General features: G+C 43.0%; 1 protein-coding gene across 1 annotated transcript in view; it reads right to left on the reverse strand.

The window, feature by feature from the left end:
* The window catches only part of LOC124805225 (acetylcholine receptor subunit alpha-like 1), a 412,453-nt gene that overhangs the window by 27,070 nt on the left and 364,620 nt on the right, over positions 1–20,763 (reverse strand). Inside the window, exon 6 of the mRNA XM_047265724.1 lies at positions 16,999–17,226. Coding sequence (XP_047121680.1) covers positions 16,999–17,226 — 228 coding nt within the window. The remainder of the gene's footprint in view (positions 1–16,998; positions 17,227–20,763) is intronic.

Consider the following 20,763-nt stretch of genomic DNA (forward strand, 5'->3'; position numbering starts at 1 on the left):
CTGCTCCGGCAGGACTCGGGGCGGCTTGCCCAAATGGTTCGAGCCTGCCCAGAATGCGAGTACTAGGGCTGTCTGGTGGGTTGCATACACTGTATGAGCCTGCACGCGAGTGAGACAAATGGAGCCCATCAGTGCCCGCGTACTACACTATTGGCCATTAAAACTGCTACACCACGAAGATGACGTGCTACAGACGCCAAATTTAACCGACAGGAGGAAGATGCTGTGATATGCAAACATTAGCTTTTCAGACCATTCACACAAGGTTGGCGCCGGTGGCGACACCTACAACGTGGTGACGTGAGGAAAGTTTCCAACCGATTTCCCGTACACAAACAGCAGTTGACCGGCGTTGCCTGGTGAAACTTTGTTGTGATATCTCGTGTAACGAGGAGAAATGCGTACATCTCCGACTTTGACCAAGGTCGGATTGTAGCCTATCGCCATTGTGGTTTATCGTATCGCGACATTGCTGCTCGCGTTGGTCGAGATCCAATGACTGTTAGCAGAATATGGAAACGGTGGGTTCAGGAGGGTAATACGGAACGCCGTGCTGGATCCCAACGGCCTCGTATCACTAGCAGTCGAGATGACAGGCATCTTATCCGCATGGCTGAAACGGATCGTGCAGCCACGTCGCGATCCCTGAGTCAATAGATGGGGACGTTTGTAAGACAGCAACCACCTGCACGAACAGTTCAACGACGTTTGTAGCAGCATGGACTAACAGCTCGGAGACCATGGGTGCGGTTACCCTTGACGCTACATCACAGATAGGAGAGCCTGCGATGGTGTACTCAACGACGAAGCTGGGTGCACGAATGGCAACACGTTATTTTTTCGGATGAATTGTGTTTACAGCATCATGATGGTCGCATCCGTGTTTGGCGTCATCGCGGTGAACGCACATTGGAAGCGTATATTCGTCATCGCCATGTTGGCGTATCACCCGGCGTGACGTTATGGGGTGCCATTGGTTACACGTCTCGATCACCTCTTGTTCGCATTGACGGCACTTTGAACAACGGACGTTACATTTCAGATGTATTACGACCCGTGGCTCCACCCTTCATTCGATCCCTGCGAAACCCTACATTTCAGCAGGATAATGCACGACCGCATGTTGCAGGTCCTGTACGGGCCTTTCTGGATACAGAAAATGTTCGACTGCCGCCCTGGCCAACACATTCTCCAGATTTCTCACCAATTGAAAAGTCTGGTCAATGATGGCCGAGCAACTGGCTCGTAACAATACGGCAGTCACTACTCTTGATGAACTGTGGTATCGTGTTGAGGCTGCATGGACAGCTGTACCTGTACACGCCATCCAAGCGCTGTTTGACTCAGTGCCCATGCTTATCAAGGCCGTTATTACGGCCAGAGGTGGTTGTTCTGGGTACTGATTTCGCAGGATCCATGCACCCAAACTGCAGGCGACTTCTGCGGCCCTGTCCAGATTATCTTTATCTCAGCAGCAGAATTCTTTATATAGCTTTGTTCATTACAGTTGTAAAAACTTGTTTAGTGCTTCAGATATGTGAAATGAAATAATGTTTTTGAAATGCAACAAATGTTGTGAAAACATTTATCGTGATTAACTCAGTCAATTTACGAGCTGAAGCTAGGGCGTGAACGATATCCTGTAGATTTGAATGGTCTTCTGGTGGAGAGTACTTTTCGTATCTGAATATTACGAACTGAAATATGAGGGCATTTATATATCTATCTCGCACAAATTCATTGGTCCTCAGACCTAAAACTTAATGAATGACGAAAATTTCGAACCGGGAGGATGTTAATACGTAACTAAGTAGAATAGTTCGAAAGACGCGTACCAAAGACCTCTTTAAATATTTCAGTAACTCGTAAACTATTTTGTTTTCGCTAAAATTTTGCAACTACGTTCTGTAATCAGTATCGATACGTAATGTAGGTTCTTTGATTCGCCTCTCGCTGAGACGTCGCTGCAGAAGCATACTGCCTTTGGTGACATCCGTTCGTAGCCAGTCCGATGGTTGGTTGGGTGCTGATCGCAATGAGTTTGAAGGACATACTCCTTCAGTCATGTTATCAGTCAGATCAGAGGCTGTGGCAGCGGCCACCAGAATTGGTAAAAATGTTTCATTTATTCTGCTGACAGACAAAGTGCTGCAGTCAATTCATTCGTGTGGTACTCATGTCGAACGATTCGTTGTCCACTGACCTTATATTTTACAGTTTTCCTGAGCTTTAAGCTTGTTACAGGATCGTGTCCTGGTCATTTAGTCCGGAACATTCTGCGTTCAGTTCCGTCACTCTCTCATACAGTTAAGGTCATTCTGCATTTTGCTGGGAGTCGTGCATACAAATATGAATATGTGTGATTACTGAAATTTTTGACTTTCGTTTTGTGTGTACCTCGGTAGTTGGGTGGCTCGTATCCTTTTCTTAGTTCATTTCAAGTCAATATAGATAACTTAATTTCATTTCCTTTTAGTAAGTTTTACTTTCCTAAGTTATTTATTGAACATTTACTGATATTATGGCGCTGCTTTTGTCTAACGCCGTCTTGCACAAATACGTTGTCTTTCTGGCTGTTATTGATTGTAAATAGCTGAGATTGTAATTAATTAATAATAACAAATGTGCAGCTCTATGGATGCAAATTCTCAAATGTAAAGTTTAGATCGCAGAGTTCAGAGGTTCTGAGACAAATTATCTACAGTCTGTGACTTTATCTTCCATTGTATATTCAGATCTTTCGAACCACATCATTATTCAAATAACTTGGAGAAGTATTATCAGCATATAGTCACTTACATATCTACGATAAAAGTACAGAGGTTCCAAATAGGAGCTAATATTTCCATTGCTAAGTGTTCAACTGTAAGTTGGTCACTGCTATACACTAGTAATTTTTAAACTATTTTACAAGTAAATTTTTTTTTTTTTTTTTTTTTTTTTTTTTTTTTTTTTTTTTTTTTTTTTTTTTTTTGGAGTTTGTGGTAAGATCTTACGGGACCAAACTGCTCAGGTCATCGGTACCTAAGCTTACACACTATTTAATCTAACTTAAACTAACTTACGCTAAGGACGACACACACACACACCCATGTCGGAGGGAGGACTCGAATCTCCGACTCAGTAGAGCCGCGCGGACCGTGGCAAGGCGCCCTAGACCACGCGGCTACCCCAGGCGGCTACAAGTAATTTTAACAGTGGTTGATGTTCAGTTATAAGAGCTGTACCCGTCTTTTATTAGTTTCTCAGTTTACTGTGTATGCTAGTGAGTTAATTTCTTATTCTTTTCCTAAGTCAAATAGTGCTACGAAATTATTTATTAGGTCATGAATTTGTTAGTAACAAGGCATGGTTTCGCTAAATCAGGTGTTAAAGATACTACTTGCAGTGTTTAATCCTATTTAAAGCAGTAGACACTTCGCGAGTTTTCTGTATAATAAAGGTTTTATAATAAACTATGTTTCCTGTTTTGTTATTCTTTCTGTTTGTGTATTGTATGAAACGAAATTCTTAAAACATAAATGCTTACTTTGCGTAAAAATCAAATATTACAGATAAAAGCAGATGTAATTTCCTATGAAATCATGAGACAACTTATCACAAGTATTTTTGAGGAATTGGGGTAATCTACTCGTTTCCTGCCCAACTAATATTTGATCTTCTACTCCTCTGGAAGTGGTGACAACGCAACAAAAACAGAAATTAACTGTTTAAATGTATTTCCGTCGTTTGTAAATAGACAGTACTGCCAGTACAATGTTTCGGTCTGTTAGTTACCCTGTCAGCTGGAAAAACGTAAAACCGATAGCCATCGCATTAATATGTGGAATTTCAGAGGAATTTAGTAAACTTTGCTACTTCATGTGTAACACTAATATAACAAGTCGTTCAGTTATTAAATTCAGTGGTTCATTCCAGCTATAAATGAGTGAAGCTATATCTGCCCTCCGTCATGTGGCTTACATGTTGCTTTCAGACCTTAACGCGGCACAGAAGGGACGAGCGTGGCATACATATATGTAGGATTTAACGCCATTACGTATATGGACGTAGGTTTTCTTGGTCTTTGTGAATTACCTTAAAGGTCTTCGCTATTGGTTCCTGTACTTCAAGTAAGTCACTTTATTAGAAGTTTGTGATCTGCCACCTCGACCATTTTTGTTGAGGATTTCGTTCAGGAACTGGCTATTCAATGTGCGACACTATCAAACATGCACTAATTGAGGTCAGTATTTCCCGCGTTTGTTGACACAGATGTTGATGACTGGCCGTTGAATGTGATCGCAGTGAACGGTGCAAGCATTTGCTGGTGCGCAATCTGTTACGGGCAGAGTGTGTGTGGCGACTTCTTTGTGTTTGACACATGCCACTTCTCTGATAGTAGCACTGAAGACAGGTGTCCATGCCGCTCTTAGTGTAAAGCCATCATCACAATTAAGATTGTTCGGGCGTTGAAAAATTTCGACTGCCTAGCTTCATTTAGATTCTTACATTAGTTATGTAAAGTTGCAAGCACTGGCAGAAATTTTTGATTTGTTCAGTTGCAGTTGACTTAATTGGTTGCATCAAATGCATGTCCCGTTCGTGCCCTTCCACAACGTGTCTCAATTACGAACACACCATATATAACTATAAGTCAACTCTAAGGAGTACACAGAAAATTGTGCTGCGGAAGCCGCGCGGAGTGGCCGCGCGGTTTGAGGCGTCATGTCACGGACTGCGCGGCCCCTCCCGCCGGAGGTTCGAGTCCTCCCTCGGGCATGGGTGTGTGTGTTGTTCTTAGCATAAGTTAGTTTAAGTTAGTTTAAGTAGTGGGTAAGTCTAGGGACCGATGACCTAAGCAGTTTGGTCCCTTAGGAATTCACACACATTTGAATATCTTGTGCAGCTGAGGCTCACAGGAGACTTTGGCAGAGCACCGGTGGAGGCATTATTAGTCACACTAAGCGAGTGCCCAATCTATAATACTGTAAGATACAGAGGTCCTGTTTACTGGCTTCGGAAAGGCAATCTTGCCAAGGGGAGAGAAATAACTGGACAGGAAACAACAACTAAACTAGAGCTAAAATATTGAAAAGACCGTGAGTGGCAAAGAGATTCGGATAGTATCAAAATAGGTCAAAAATGTATGATGTATTTCCAAACATCAAGCAGGGGATGTTTATGAGCATGTAAATCCATCTGGAGGTGTGATACACTGATAGGCTATGGAACATTCGCTGAACGTTTATACAGGATAAAGAAACGACTGACAAACATGTGTGCTTGTGGCGACATAGGTACACCAGACCATATCGTACCAGAGTGTCCTGCCTATGCGCTTCAGTCCGAACCGCGCGTCCACTACGGTCGCAGGTTCGAATCCTGCCTCGGGCATGGATGAGTGTCACGTCCTTAGGTTTGTTAGGTTTAAGTAGTTCTAAGTCCTAGGGAACTGATGACTTCAGATGTTAAGTCCCATAGTGCTCAGAGCCATTTTTTGTCCTGCCTATGAAAATCTGCGGATTGAAATAAAAGATACTGGTACACTAAGTGACATAGTTAGATACAAAAATAGATGGCACCAGTGGATCAAGTAATATTGTAGTCTTTCGGGGGATATCTTAGGAAATATTTCGAAAATAAATGCACTGTAAGAGTAAATACGACTGTACATGATAGTCCTTAACTGAGTACTATGAGGATTAATCTCTTCACAGAGGTCAAAGAAAAAAAGTGGATATGTGGCCAATAACGAGGCAACTATTGTAGAACTAACAGAATGAATGGGAACTGGTAGGTGACTTACTTTTGTCTCCCATCAAGAGCAGGTTGCGTGGTGAGGCGGAGGGGTGGGGGAGGGGGGGAGGGGGGGAGGGGGAGAGCGGGTGAGGGGTGGAGAGGGGTGGGGAGGGTAGTGGATAAGTTAAATCCCAAACCGACTGAGTTCGACGGCACTAGCCCACCTCTAGCCCCATCTCAGGGCCGACATATGGTATGTTCGACTTTCCCTGTGGATGGTAAGAGTTTCCTGGAACTAGCAATTGGGTATCGCTAGTGTGGACAAAAGTAACTTACGCGTGTATCATATACGTATAAATCCGCACTGAATCTGCGTGAGAGGTAAAGCGAGTTACTCCTATTCCCCATTACTCGTTATACACGTGGCTAGGCTTGTTGGTCCCCGTTTCGTCACTCACTCTCACGCAGACGGGCACTCGCAGAGTACGAACCAACAGGTGCGTGGTCCCTCCAGGCGGCTAAGGAAACATGGAAGTAAGCTACACCGTAACAAAGCGCATGACATACTGGAGGGAAACCACCCCTGCGCACGCTACCAAATTCGCAACCTATTTCAAACGAGTGCGACTGAGTGAGATCCGTGTGAACACTATCCGCACTGGCGGCTGCGTCATTAGACGTGCCAACATTGGTCTTCTTTGACAACTTTCGCCACGAAATGTTTAGTTTATTTTCCTCTCCGTCGCACATGGTAGTCTAATGAAGAACAAACCAGTGCTATAACTGAAATATATTTTACCATGTACTGTAGTCCCTGGAAAGCAAATCTGACGTCGAACCTACAGTCGTAGGATCTTTCCGATGTGATTGGTCACTCTCTTTGTTCACTGGAGAAACTCCAATTACTGTCTTCCTCTTTCTTTCCTGCTACTCTCTTTACGACTTTTTTCAGTAACCAGTGTACGAAGCTAAAACTGAGAGATATTATCCTTAAACTAAGAAAAGCTTGACAGTGTGCTAGACTTTCTTGAAGATAACCTCATCAAGAAGGCAGAATCCTCTGATTACATATCACATGATTGTGTATGTGCTTACCTTATGCTCTATGTCCAGAGGTGATGTTGCCCCTTTTCAAGAATGGTGTGTATGACTATATATTCTGAGTGCGCCTCGCATGAAAGACGTAGACTGACGGGTGTAATTTCTCTGGTGCATGTTAAGCAGGTTCGCATGGTCTATCATTGGTAAAAGTAGAAGAGGAAGCGAAAACAAGAAATGAGCGGGCAAAATTTGTAATGGTAAATCGTTGCGTTAAATGTTTTGTCTGACCAATCTACGATGATATTAAAACAACCGTCATCACTTTTATTGGGAAGGCGAATGATGACTTCTTGCGTATAGGTAATGGAAGTGAATTGGGAGACAATGTGTTCCCTCATTTACTGTAGCTTCCAGTAAACATTCTTCTTTGAAGCACAGTAACAGAACGGAGAAGGAGAATTTAGACTTGGTTTAATGGGTGGCTACTGTGTGGAGACCTAAGAGAATGTCCATAACAAAGAGACATGACCAGATATTAGACGATGATAATGTTGCACACAGCACACTATACGCTGTCATACTAAAAATCGAGGGCTGGAAAGCGTAGCCAGACGTGAATTCGGATCATAATGGTTTAGTGATCGACAACAGGCTGAAATTCCAGTAGTTAAAGTCAGAAAGAATAGGCTACATGATGAAACTGAATGCTGAAACTTAGGAAAAAAATGAGATGTAGTAAAAGTTTTCTGAGGCAGTTATCAATCGTTTAGGTAAAAGCGAGGACAGAAGTCAGTTGGAAAGCAGTGAAATACGATAAAAACAGACGTAAGTACAGCATTCCAGGACACCGTGATGTGATGAACATTACTCCAACTTGAGAAAGGAAAACGGTGGCAGAGACCATTTACGACAGGGCGATGGACAATAAAAGATTGAAGAGAAAGTAGCATACGGTTTTATTGTCTCTGGGTCTAGAGACAGCCTTCGACAATACAAGGACGAAAATGCTGTTGAAGGTTCTTAAAATATAGGGGTTAAATTACAGAGACAGGCAAACAATTTGCAGAACAAAGCGGAACGTCAAGACATATTTGTTTTCAGAAGGGGTGTTTCAGCTTAAGAGCACACACTTTCTGGTCTAAGAGGCACTAGAGAAAGTGAAAATTTCGGAACAGTAATAACATAACTGAAGGACAACGTGGACCAGTACTACGATCATGTAGCGGTGCGGGCAGGAGCAATGTCTGATGTCATAAGTGAGCTGCTTACCTTGATAAGGTAGCGCTTTATTTTCCCACCACTACCGTCTCAGTACGCGGGCATGACCGCTTCGTCAACGATCAGTGGTGTTACTCTAGCGCTGTGGAGTACTTGCCAAAAAAACGCGCAATGGCACGTGTGAAATCGATTGGTGACTGCTGTAGAGTGAGCTGCAGTCACGGGGCCATGGTTGACCACACGGCGTCTGCTGGAGGAGCATCTCCGCTCACCATTCTACAGAACCTCATGCTTGTGGATCCAGTCACAGCTCCAGCTGGTCCAGGGTCAAACTGAGGCCCTCCAAACTGCTGATACACTGGTCGTCCATCGCCGCCAGACGCATACAACCAGACACGAGACCGCGCTTTGTCCACGGATGTCTCCACTGCACACAGACGCCTTTGCAGACTGCCTTGCTAATGGCCTACAGACCAAGCCAGATTCTGACACACACCCTCACTGCCGCCACGGAATGCTTGTCTCACAAGGTCGCCACTCTACTGGACCACGTTGGGAGTAGTATCTGCAAGATACACATTACGAATCGAGGGCCTTAGGTTCACCGCCTACCTCCTCCTACCGGACGTGGGCATGAGTCTACACCAGTAAACGACTGTAAATAAATAGATGAATCAATGCAACTTCTGTCGAAAGAGCTGGACAGCGTACTTAACGCTGGGTACGAGTTAAAGTTCAGCAAAGAATAGAAGAATTAGGAAAAATACAGAAATTGACAGACTTCTCCAGCCTAGGAAGCAAAATCGTACAGAATGGTGCAAACATGGAGGACATCACAAGTAGATTAGCACAGACAAAGGAAGATGGCTGCAATAAAAAAAAAACAGTATTAGTGTCAATACTGACACGAAACTCAAGAGAAAGTTTCTGAAATTGGACTTTTAAAGCAGAGCATTGTATGGAAACGAAACGCCAGCCAACAGCCATCAAGAGTAGAGATGATTATAAGGCTTCGAAGTATGCTTGTGTCGAAGAATGTTACAAGAAAATATGGGAGTTGATAAAGTACAAAATACAGATGTAAACCAGAATAATTGAGGAGGGTAGAAGTTACAGCAGATGGTCGGAGGAAAAGTTAGTACAAATAGTTACTGCGGCACTGGAAGTAGAAATGAAGGGAAAAGGTAATAGAGGCAGAACAAGTCAATAATACGCAAAACAGTTTATAGAGTGTGCTGTGAGTAATAGATAAAACTGAAAAGACTATGACAAGACTAGAAAAGAAGGAAGAGATTATCACAGCAGTCAAAAGATTGATGGCTTGAAATAAACACTAAGAAGCGGTATTAACTGGGACCGAGACGTAAAATCAACAAATGCGAAGGGGAATGTAAGGCTTAGCTTTTCTTGTTTAGGATTCTATGTAAGAGTAGCAGGTCTATAAAGGAAACGGCATACGAGTCACTAGTCGACACAATTGTGGATCATTGATCAAATGTCTGGAGTTCTTACTAAGTATGACTGAGATCTAATATTCATCTAATGCAGAGATGTGTTGCAAGGATTACTAGGATCATAGCAGGTAGCCAGTATGTGAATGTAACAGAGGTGATCACAGGACGTAATACAGAATACTGTGAAGATAGGAATTTTGTACGTGAAACCGGTTTTATTAACAGATCTGGCATTCAAGGAATCTCTACTACAGCTGTTCTGGTTACAGAGTCGTCACGAGTATAAGGTAACAGAGCTTAGAGCTTGGAGCACAGAAAAGCATTAAATATTGGTACATTCTGCACCATGTACTATACAATAAGTGGCCGAATAAATATGTGATCATCAACCAATTTTATCGTAAACGACGGTACCTCTCTAAGCCTTAAACTAAGTTACGTCTGCAATTTCTTCTTCGATTAGGAACTGTATTGTGCCATATTCAACGAGTTGACTCCAGCGATCATCAACAAGTTTTGTCTCTTCGGTCTGGCGGTCACTCTCGTGGTTTGTCTCTCTCTCGCTTGGACTGTATTCTATCACCACTTTTGCCCACAGAAAGTCATTTCTTCTGCGAATATGGCTGGTCCATTGCCATTTCGTAGTAGCTGTTCTCTATTAGATATACGTGACGTCTTTAAATGATCTGATGTATTGTGCCCTTTTCTTGTCTTCCCTTCTCAATCCCGACAGAGACCTTTCTATGTTTATCGGAGCATTTCTAATTTTACGCCTTGTATATTCATGAAATGTCCAGATCCCTTAGCTGTAAGTCAAAACGGGGAGGACACATTGATCAAAAACTAGTTTCTTCAGTCTTATTGCAATGTTTGATCTGCAGTTAAACGTGTTCTAAATGCTTGCCACACTAACTTGGTACGTTCACAGATTTCCGATCTTATCTTTTCTGTCCTACGTACAAGATAGCTGGGAGCTCATTTTATTAGACATTAAAATTAGTTGTGATGGAGGAATGTAATTAGACAGTAGGAAAAGGAAGAGAAGGGAAAATAATAAGTGAATATTCAATTTGGGAAATGAATGAAAGAAAAAGATGCCTGGAGCAATTTTGCACTGAGATAATCATGAAGGAAGGTTACATACGTGGAAGAGATCTGGAGACACAGGGAGCTTTCACACTGATTATATAATGGTGAGACCCTGATTTCGGAACCAGGTTTTAAACTGTACATCATTTCTAAGCACAGATGCAGACTCTGAGCACAAATTATTCCTTATGATCTGTAGATTAAAACTGAAGAAATTGCAAAGAGTAGGGAATTAAAGAACGTGGATGAGTTGAAGGAACGAGAGGCTGGCATTAGGCAATAATTGACTACAACAAACGAAAGATATACGATAGAAGACGAATGAGAAGCTTTGAGAGATGGTAGAAAAGGATCAAATACGAAAAAAGATAAGGGCTTGAAGAAACCCTTGCATATCATAGGAGATAATGAATTTAATAAATCAAAACAGAAAATATAAAAATGCAGCAAATGAAGCACGCGGAAGCGCATACAGACGTATAGAAAATGAGATTGACAGAAAGTGAAAAATGGCTAAGCAGGAATGTCTAGAGGACCAATGTAACGATTTAGAAGCATATTTCATCAGGAGAAGGATAGATGACGCCTACAGAAAAGTTAAAGAGGCCTCTGGAGTAAAGAGCAGTAGCTGCATGAATATGAAGAGCCGATATAAGAAACCAGTCCTATGCAAAGAAGGTAAAGCTGAAAGATGGAAGGAGAGTATAGAGAGTCAACACAAGGGAGATGAACGTGAAGGCAGTAATATAGAAAGTGAAGAGTACGTAGATGAAGAAGAGATATGAGATACGATTCTGAGAGAAAAATCTGGCAGCGTACTGATAGCCTTCATTCAAAACAAGGGCCCTAGATTAGACAACATTCCGTCAGAACTACTGATAGCCTTGGGAGAGCAGCAATGACAGAGCTATTCCATCTGGTATTGAACTTGTAAGAGACAGGCGAAATATCCTCAGACATCAAGAAAAAAGTAATAATTCCAATTCTAAAGAAAGCAAGTAGTGAAAGGTGTGAATACTACAGAACGATTAATTTATGAAGTCATGGTTACAAAATAATAACATGAATTCCTTACATAAGAATGGAAAAACTGGTGAAGACGACCTCGGCGAACATCGGTTTGGATTCCGCAGAGTTGTAGGAACACGTGAGGTAATACTGACTGCATGACTTATCTTAGAAGATTGATTAAATAGACGCAAATCTATGCTTATAGTAATTGTGGACTTAAGATAAAGCTTTGGACAATGTAGACTGGAAAACCATCATTGAAATTCTGAAGGTATCAGGGGCAAAATACAGGAAACGAAACTCGTACATAAACGAGACAGAAATTATAAGAATGATATTAAAATGAAATCCAGACCTTTAGCTGCTTACAGACGTTGAGAAATATCAACGGGGACACTTGAGAATGTGTGCCTCGACCAGGGCTTGAACCTGGGATCTCCTGCTTACATGGCAGTCACTCTATCCGTCTGAGCCACCGAGGACACATAGGACAGTGCGACTGCAGGGACGTATCTCGGGCACGCTCCGCGTGAGACCCACATTCCCAGCTTGATGTCCACACACCTCATTTGCAGTGCCCGTGCCCACTATACTCATTACTCGCGGCAGTCAGTCTACAGTTTCCCGTAAGAGTTCGGGCAATGTGAGTGCATCCGCACTGGAGAAGATCAGTGGTCGGTAAGCCTTATCTATATGAAGGTGGTATCTGTTCTTTCATACATGAAAATTATGAGTTGAAGGGCGTGGAAGGGAAGCAATGGTTGAGACATGTGTGAGCCTTGGGAGAGCAGCAATGACAGAGCTATTCCATCTGGTATTGAACTTGTAAGAGACAGGCGAAATATCCTCAGACATCAAGAAAAACACACTGGGCTGTAGTCTACCCACGATGTTATTCATTTTATACATTGAGCATGCGGTAAAGGAAACTGAAGAAAAATGTAGATTAGGAATTGAAGTTTAGAGAGGAGATAAAAAACAACACGAGCCGTGTACCTACTTCCTGGCGGAATGACTGGAACTGATAGGCTGTCGGACCCCCTCCGTCTAATAGGCGCTGCTCATGCACCGTTGTTTACGTCTTTGGGCGGGTTTAGTATCATCTCTAAACAATCAAAGAGACTTTGTCTGTGATACAATATCGACAGTCAACGTCATCTTCAGGAGTTCTGGGAACCGGGGTGATCCAAACATTTTTGATGTGTGTATTTTCTCGTTGATTGTAATTTCTCTCTTTCTTCCCAGCTTAATATTTGTGACCTGCGCCGTCTCCGCAGGGGGCAGCACTACGTAGCTACAGTCGGACGAATTGTCTCACACTGTAGTAATAAATTGTATACACAAACATTCCTCGTCATCATTCTATCAATTAGTGAAAAACGTATCAAAATCCATATTCTAGTTCATGAGGTTGGGCTCCACATACCGAAATAAAAACGCGGATGAGGATTTCATATTACATTTACTGAAATGCGTGCAATGTACGCAAAAGTAGCAAAAAACGTAAGATTTTTGGTGCAACATCAGCTTCATTGTCGCTATGCAAAGGTTTTTCGACAACACGTCACAAAGAATTCAAAAATGGTTCAAATGGCTCTGAGCACTATGGGACTTAACTTCTGAGGTCATCAGTCCCCTAGAACGTAGAACTACTTAAACCGAACTAACCTAAGGGCATCACACACATCCATGCCCGAGGCAGGATTCGAACCTGCGACCGTAGCAGTCGCGCGGTTCCGGACTGAGCGCCTCAACCGCGAGACCACCGCGGCCGGCCCACAATGAATTCAGTGTGGGTCACATAAAGCAAAAAGAATCGTTGACGAGACAGTGAAACAGTTGCGAGAAAGTTCGATCACATAGGTAAGGTGGCACATCGTTAGAATAATTCCACTCCTAATTCTTTCTACGAGATTAACATTGTTTGCTGCACTGGAACTAGAAACCGTGCCCTGCCGTTGGTGGAGCGGTCAGTACGCTACCAATTTCGACATCCATTTCTCCCGGTCTGCTTCTAAACTGAGCTGCAACTTTCACGATCTCTTCCTATAATCACCGCAGACTCGTAGAGGTTCTATTAGCATGTTGAGAGACGAGAGCCTCCAAGAAAATGAATGTGGCTGTGAGTTTTGCTTACCTGCTACCGCAGGTATGTTTCCGGCAGCGAATTTCCCTTGAGGAAAACATTGCTTCTCTCAGAATCGCTAATTTTACAAAAAATTGAGGTGGAGCACCTACACAAAATTAACCATTAAATTACGGTCGTATTCTCAAATTAGTAGTACCGTGAACGAGCAGTTACTGATACTGAGAGCGGAATACGAATTCCATGATTCTTCTTTCATACGTAGCAGCATTAGCAGTAAAACCGTGGTGACCCAGAGTGAGTGTATTGCGATATACAAGAGACGGTGCTGCCATCCTAATAAAATAGATATTACAAAGGCATGTGGACGCCTATCAGCACTTCACTTCTCCTGTACGTTGTGTAATATGAATTACTAGTGTAAAAATGATCTTTCAACTCTTCCAGATAGTGTTAACGACTTCGTGTATACTAATTAATTTAGATGTATAGCCACTCCAACTGAAACACAAAGGGAAAGAGCCGAAAGTAAGCATTAATAAATTCTGTGTAATTTAAGAGTAACGTAGATGCCTGTGGCTTTAGAAGAGGTGGCGGGAACGGAGTTATCACTCTGACAAAGTGGCTTTATAAGTGGAGTGATTTACTGCGCACCAAGAGACGCGAAATGCTTTTCCACAAGATGTCGCTAAGGCGCGTGCTGGCTTCAGCTGTCAGCGTGATAACGCCCTTCCAAGTAGTAAACCAAGCTTCAGAAAGATAGCACCTGATATAATCTTTCCACGTAGTAAAGCGAGTCCCAGATAGCGAAAGACGAGCACCGTTCAAATGTTCCCTTGGTGTTAAAGCGATTTATGGGCGTCAGCTTGAATAATTTTCGCCACAGGAAAGTGCAACCTGCCTGATATAACTGTATGTGACTAAACCAATGGAACGGGAGTACAGATGCACAGTCCCATTAGTAGGCTGCCCACCTAAGGTCCGCCAGGGGAACAAAAGTTTGATTTTTGGTAATCTACTCATTAAAAGGTATTATGTTAAGTTAAAGGTCTAATACAATAAATATATATGTACATGTCTTGAGGCAGGTGATACGTGGCATCAAGTTATCCAGACTATATTCTTCCGGTATTTAAGAGTTATAAGTCTCAGCGACTTCAAAGAAACTATAAACATAATTCCAAACAGATGTCAAGCTGCTGTTTTTACTTCAGCCAAAACAAGCCTTCTGTCCGTATTCGGAGTACATACACTACTGGCCATTAAAACTGCTACACCACGAAGATGACGTGCTACAGACGCGAAATTTAACCGACAGGAAGAAGATGCTGTAATATGCAAATGATTAGCTTCTCAGAGCATTCACACAAGGTTGGCGCCGGTGGCGACACCTACAACGTGCTCACATGAGGAAAGTTTCCAATCAACTTCTCATACACAAACAGCAGTTGACCAGCGTTGCCTGGTGAAACGTTGTTGTGATGCCTCGTATAAGGAGGAGAAATGCGTACCATCACGTCTCCGACTTTGATAAAGGTCAGATTGTAGCCTATCGCTATTGCGGTTTATCGCGATATTGCAGCTCGCGTTGGTCGAGATCCAATGACTGTTAGGAGAATATGGAATCGGTGGGTTCAGGAGGGTAATACGGAACGCCGTGCCGGATCCCAACGGTCTCGTATCACTAGCAGTCGCGATGACAGGCATCTTATCCGCATGGCTGTAACGGATCGTGCAGCCACGTCTCGATACCTGAGTCAACAGATGGGGACGTTTGCAAGACAACAACCATCTGCACGAACATTTCGACGACGTTTGCAGCAACATTGACTATCAGCTCGGACACCATGGCTGCGGTTACCCTCGACGCTGCATCACACACAGGAGCACCTACGATGGTGTACTCAACGACGAATCTGGGTGCACGAATGGCAAATCGTCATTTTTTCAGATGAATCCAGGGTTTGTTTACAGCATCATGATGGTCGCATCCGTGTTTGGCGACATCGCCGTGAACGCACATTGGGAGCGTGTATTCGTCATCGCCATACTGGCATATCACCCGGCGTGATGGCTTGGGGTGCCATTGGTTACACGTCTCGGTCACCTCTTGTTCGCATTGACGGCATTTTGAACAATGTACGTCAGATTTCAGATATGTTACGACACGTGGCTCTACCCTTCATTCGATCCCTGCGAAACCCTACATTTCAGCAGGATAATGCACGACCGCATGTTGCAGGTCCTGTACGGGCCTTTCTGGATACAAAACGACTACTGCCCTGGCCACCACATTCTCCAGATATCTCACCAATTGAAAACGTCTCAAAAAAGGTGGCCGAGCAACTGGCTCGTAACAATACGCCAGTCACTACTCTTGATGAACTGTGGTATCGTGTTGAAACTGCATGGGCAGCTGTACCTGTACATGCCATCCAAGCTCTGTTTGACTCAAGGCCGTTAGTACGGCCAGAGGTGGTTGTTCTGGGTACTGATTTCTCAGGATCTATGTGCCCAAACTGTTTGAAAATATTATCACCTGTCAGTTATAATATATTTACCCAATGAATTCCCGTTTATCATCTGCATTTTTCTTGGTGTAGCATTATTAATGGCCAGTAGTGTACATGTCTTGAGGCAGCTGATACGCGGCACCAGGTTATCCAGACTATATTCATCAGGCAGTTAAGAGTTATAAGTCTCAGCGACATTAATGAAACTGTAAACATAATTCCAAACAGATGCCTAGCTGCTGGTTTTACTTCAGCCGAAAGAAGCCTTCTGTCCACATTCGGAGTACATTTGTCTGGTCCGCAGCTCGTGGTCGTGCGGTAGCGTTCTCTCTTCCCGCGCCAGGGTTCCCGGGTTCGATTCCCGGCGGTGTCAGGGATTTTCTCTTCCTCGTGATGACTGGGTGTTGTGTGATGTCGGTTGGTTCGGTTTAAGCAGTTCTAAGTTCTAGGGGACTGATGACCATAGATGTTAAGTCCCATAGTGCTCAGAGCCATTTGAACCATTTTTGAACATTTGTCTGCACTGGCCTGTTTATTTCGTCAGATTGGGAAAAGTGGGAAAATTTCATATACGTCCTATTCATTACATATTTTTTCTGTGCAATTATTTACTGACATACTTTATGATAGGTTAAATACGTAAGCTGAAAGCTTCTATAAACAACCGTGCTTTTGCTAAGAATTCAATTTTTCATAGAGTCGCCACTTCACCCTACCTTATTCTTCCACATTTCGGTTTAGTGCAAGATGGAAGTGGTGGGGATAACGAGACTAGGCAGCGTGCACAACTTCGATGACTCTTGCAGCGCGACAAAGGAAACGCGTCAATGGACACGTGGTGACGTCGCTGCGATAGGCGGCGTACCTGGATGAAGAGGCGGTGCACCCAGGGCCGCATCCGGTGCGTGACGGGCGACCGGAAGTTGACGTTGAGCACGGCGATGGTGACGACGACCGACAGCGTGACGAGCACCATGGTGAAGAGCAGGTACTTGCCCAGCAGCGGCACCGTCAGCGACGTGGGCGGGATGATCTCGGCCAGCAGCAGGAAGAACACGGTCAGCGACAGCAGGATCGAGATGCACAGCGACACCTGGTACACAACACGGCGGCCTCCTCAGCCGGGCCACTCGCAGCGACCACGAAACAAATCAAAAGTGACGCATCGCGCAAGGGACATTATTGTGAAAGTCAAGAACTGACCACAGTGTCATTGAATTGTTTGTTAACTTGGATGAAAAAATACATTAGTATCATCATTTAGTTTAGTGCCTGGAGGAAGCTACATTCGGAACTGCTCTTGTGTCTCCCGTTTACTGAGGGTGCAGTAACGAAGATCAGCTCGCCAAATGAAGTCCTCAGAATCCACCTGTAAAGATTTGAAAGGAAGTAGTGTAAAGTACCGACTGGCTACTGTAATGTAATTGCCACTGTCAAGTCGTATTGTATAACACGATACACAAAAGTAGTGTATAATCTGATAAATACACATAATTCGTAATTGTAATCTAATTCTTCAGGCTTTGCATTGTCTTTCAGTTTTGAATAGATAACTCTTAATGTTGATTATTTTCCACAGAATTGTCCTTTATTTAGTGCTTGAATCTTACGATTCGTTAAACTGATAGTGTCTGATAAAATACGAACGTATGTGGCAGTCCATCGTTAACGTCAAATAAACTTCAAATTTGTCAATACCTGTGATGTTAATTTGAAAGCCGAACCTAATTTTACATTCGAATTAAACTTAAGTAACAGAAATCTCGTGGGCGACTGTCAAATCCTAATATTAAAGAAATAATATATTCGTTAAAATGCAGAGTAACATCTTTAAATTTCAGTAATATAAATAATTTTGATACGAAAAAACATTCATCTTAAAGAAAAAGCAAAAAGCTGAACATTCTAGGATGCAGCAAATAATGTAAAAATAGTGTCAAACAGGCAACGCAGCTGTACTTCACGCAACCGAAAATGTATCACAATAAGCTGATAGATTTCTGTTAATATGTAGGCAGTGCAGGCCATGCTCTTACTTGGTCAACATGTGAGTCGCAGTCAGCATATTCGTTGGCAGTGTAAGTATGGTAACGACCACTTCTGTAACGCTGTTATGCGCCTTAAAAATATAAAATAAAACTGGAATCGAAGTGTGTCGGATAGTTACAAGATAAGAACACACGTACAGCTAATCCTGTCGCAAAGAAAAGCATAAATTATGAAAGTAAAATTCTGTGTTATGTGTGTAATAATGTTTACTTCAACAATTATTGGCGTGGAGACTGGAAATTGATCCTGAACGTAAACAGATGTTGCCTATAGCGAATGAAGAGGTGAAGAGATACATTACTATTAGATCATATCATTGTCGATTAATCACTACAAACGATAACAGCCCTAAAATACATGGAGAAAGTCAGATAAATTATACCTCGTACAGAAGGCATACCGACAGAGCTCTTTCCACGTTCTCCCAAACGTCGTACGGTGGTTTGCGGCTTAGTATAGATTCAAATGCAGATTTATGAAAAGCACAAAATTACAAAGTATAATTCAATCAAATGTGGAATATGCACACAGGATTATAATGGAAGTTCAACCGCAGTCTAGCAACGTTATGTCATTTAAAACTTGGTATTTCAAACTTGTTGAGAAAGAATGGTGGATATAGCCTACTTCTTCTGAAATCAGTGCCTTCCGAATGATACTACACGTGTTCTACTAGCACAAAGTGGACGCTGTAGACTTCACAGCAGTACAGCAGAGATACTGTTGATTGCTTCTCTCGCGTGACACCGTGAAGGCCATAGATAAAAATAATCAGGTGGGTGCAGTATTTTTTGACTCCCGAATTGCGTTACACTCCGTACAACACGACCTTTTATTTAAAAAAGTACGATTGTATGGCGTACCTAACAAAATGTGTAATTGGATTGAAGAAACATTCGTTGCGATATTATTTTGACTGAAAAGTCAGAGAACTTAAAGAAATTTCGAGCGTGTCCCAGGTGATGTATTTGGGATCCTTGCTGATCGTGTTCTTTATTGATGTCCTGGGAAACAATATTAATAGTAACATCAGGTTTTTTATATGAAAAAATTTTTTCGTAAGGTTCAAAGTGTTTCAGATACTGGCATTTTACTTTAAACGTTCAGAAATATAAAAGTGGGTAAGGAACCAGTCGATTGACACATTGTCTGGTGTCGTCCCACCGATCAGCGCTAATAGCACACGTGCAAGGTCGCACACTTCCGTGACGTGAGGGCATAAGAGACGATGCTCTCTGGTGTCTACGTCACCACATCGGCCGCAAGCAGCCGAGGGCCGTAGGCGGATGGCCGCCAGGCGACGATTAGTCAATGAGTCCAAGGCCACCATCGACCTTTGGTAGTGTACAAGTCTGTGCATCAACTCTGAAAAGTGCATGCCGCCACAAGAGCCAATATACTGTTTTTGAGATGGCTCTGCCGGTTTGTTTCGGTGGCGTAAGGAGTTGTGCTACATACCATGCCCTTGATAGGATGTAGGTATTAATCAGTTGGATTCGTTGATGAAGGTCGAGTCGTCGATCAGCGTGACTCACGCAAAGTCCCCTGATGCGCGAGAGAAGCCGCCTCCACGTGAGTGTTAACATGCGCTGCGGACAGGCAGTCACCTCAAGGCCCAAGATACGTTGTTCCCCCGGTCGAGAGTGGGACCTGTGTGAAACAGGGGATACATAACGTATACCAAAAAGGGTGACACGTCTGGTCATAGGTTTGACTGAGTCACTGCAGACCGTCACGAAAATCCTTAATTTGCAGCCGCTTGAAGAGGGTCAGATATCCGTTGAAAGTCTGCTTACGAGTGAGGAATCTGGAGATACTAATCAGCAGCCCTCCCGCAGGGACGGCAAACAGCAGATCTCTTTGTACTCATGAGGTAATAGGTGCTATTGACAGGGGATGTCAAATTGATTTCATATTTTTATATTTCCAGAAGGCTTTCGACACCGTTCCTCACAAGCGTCTTCTAATCAAACTGCATGCCTACGGAGTATCACCTCAGTTGTGCGACTGGATTCGCGATTTCCTGTCAGAAAGGTCACAGTTCGTAGTAATAGACGGAAAGTCATCGAGTAAAACAGAAGTAATATCCGGCGTTCCCCAAGGAAATGTTACAGGCCCTCTATTGTTCCTGATCTACGTTAACGACGTAGGAGACAATCTGAATAGCCGTCTTAGATTGCTTGCAGATGATGCTGTCATTTACCGTCTTGTAAAATCATCCTATGATCAAAACGACTTGCAAAATGATTTAGATAAGATATCTGTATGGTGTGAAAAGTGGCAATTGACCCTGAATAAAGGAAAGTGACAAGTTATTCACAAGAGTACTAAAATAAATCAGCTAAATTACGATTACGTGATAAGTCACACAAATCTGAGGGCTGCAAATTCAACTAAATACTTACGGATTACAACTACAAATAACCTAAATTGGAACGATCACATAGATAATATTGTTGGTAGAGCAAACCAAAGACTGCGATTCATTGGCAGAACACTTAGAAGGTGCAACAGCTCTACCAAAGAGACTGCTTACACTACGCTTGTCCACCCTATTCTAGAGTACTGCTGTGCGGTGTGC

This window comes from Schistocerca piceifrons, chromosome 7 (genome assembly GCF_021461385.2).
Source record: "Schistocerca piceifrons isolate TAMUIC-IGC-003096 chromosome 7, iqSchPice1.1, whole genome shotgun sequence".
In the NCBI taxonomy this organism is placed as follows: domain Eukaryota; kingdom Metazoa; phylum Arthropoda; class Insecta; order Orthoptera; family Acrididae; genus Schistocerca; species Schistocerca piceifrons.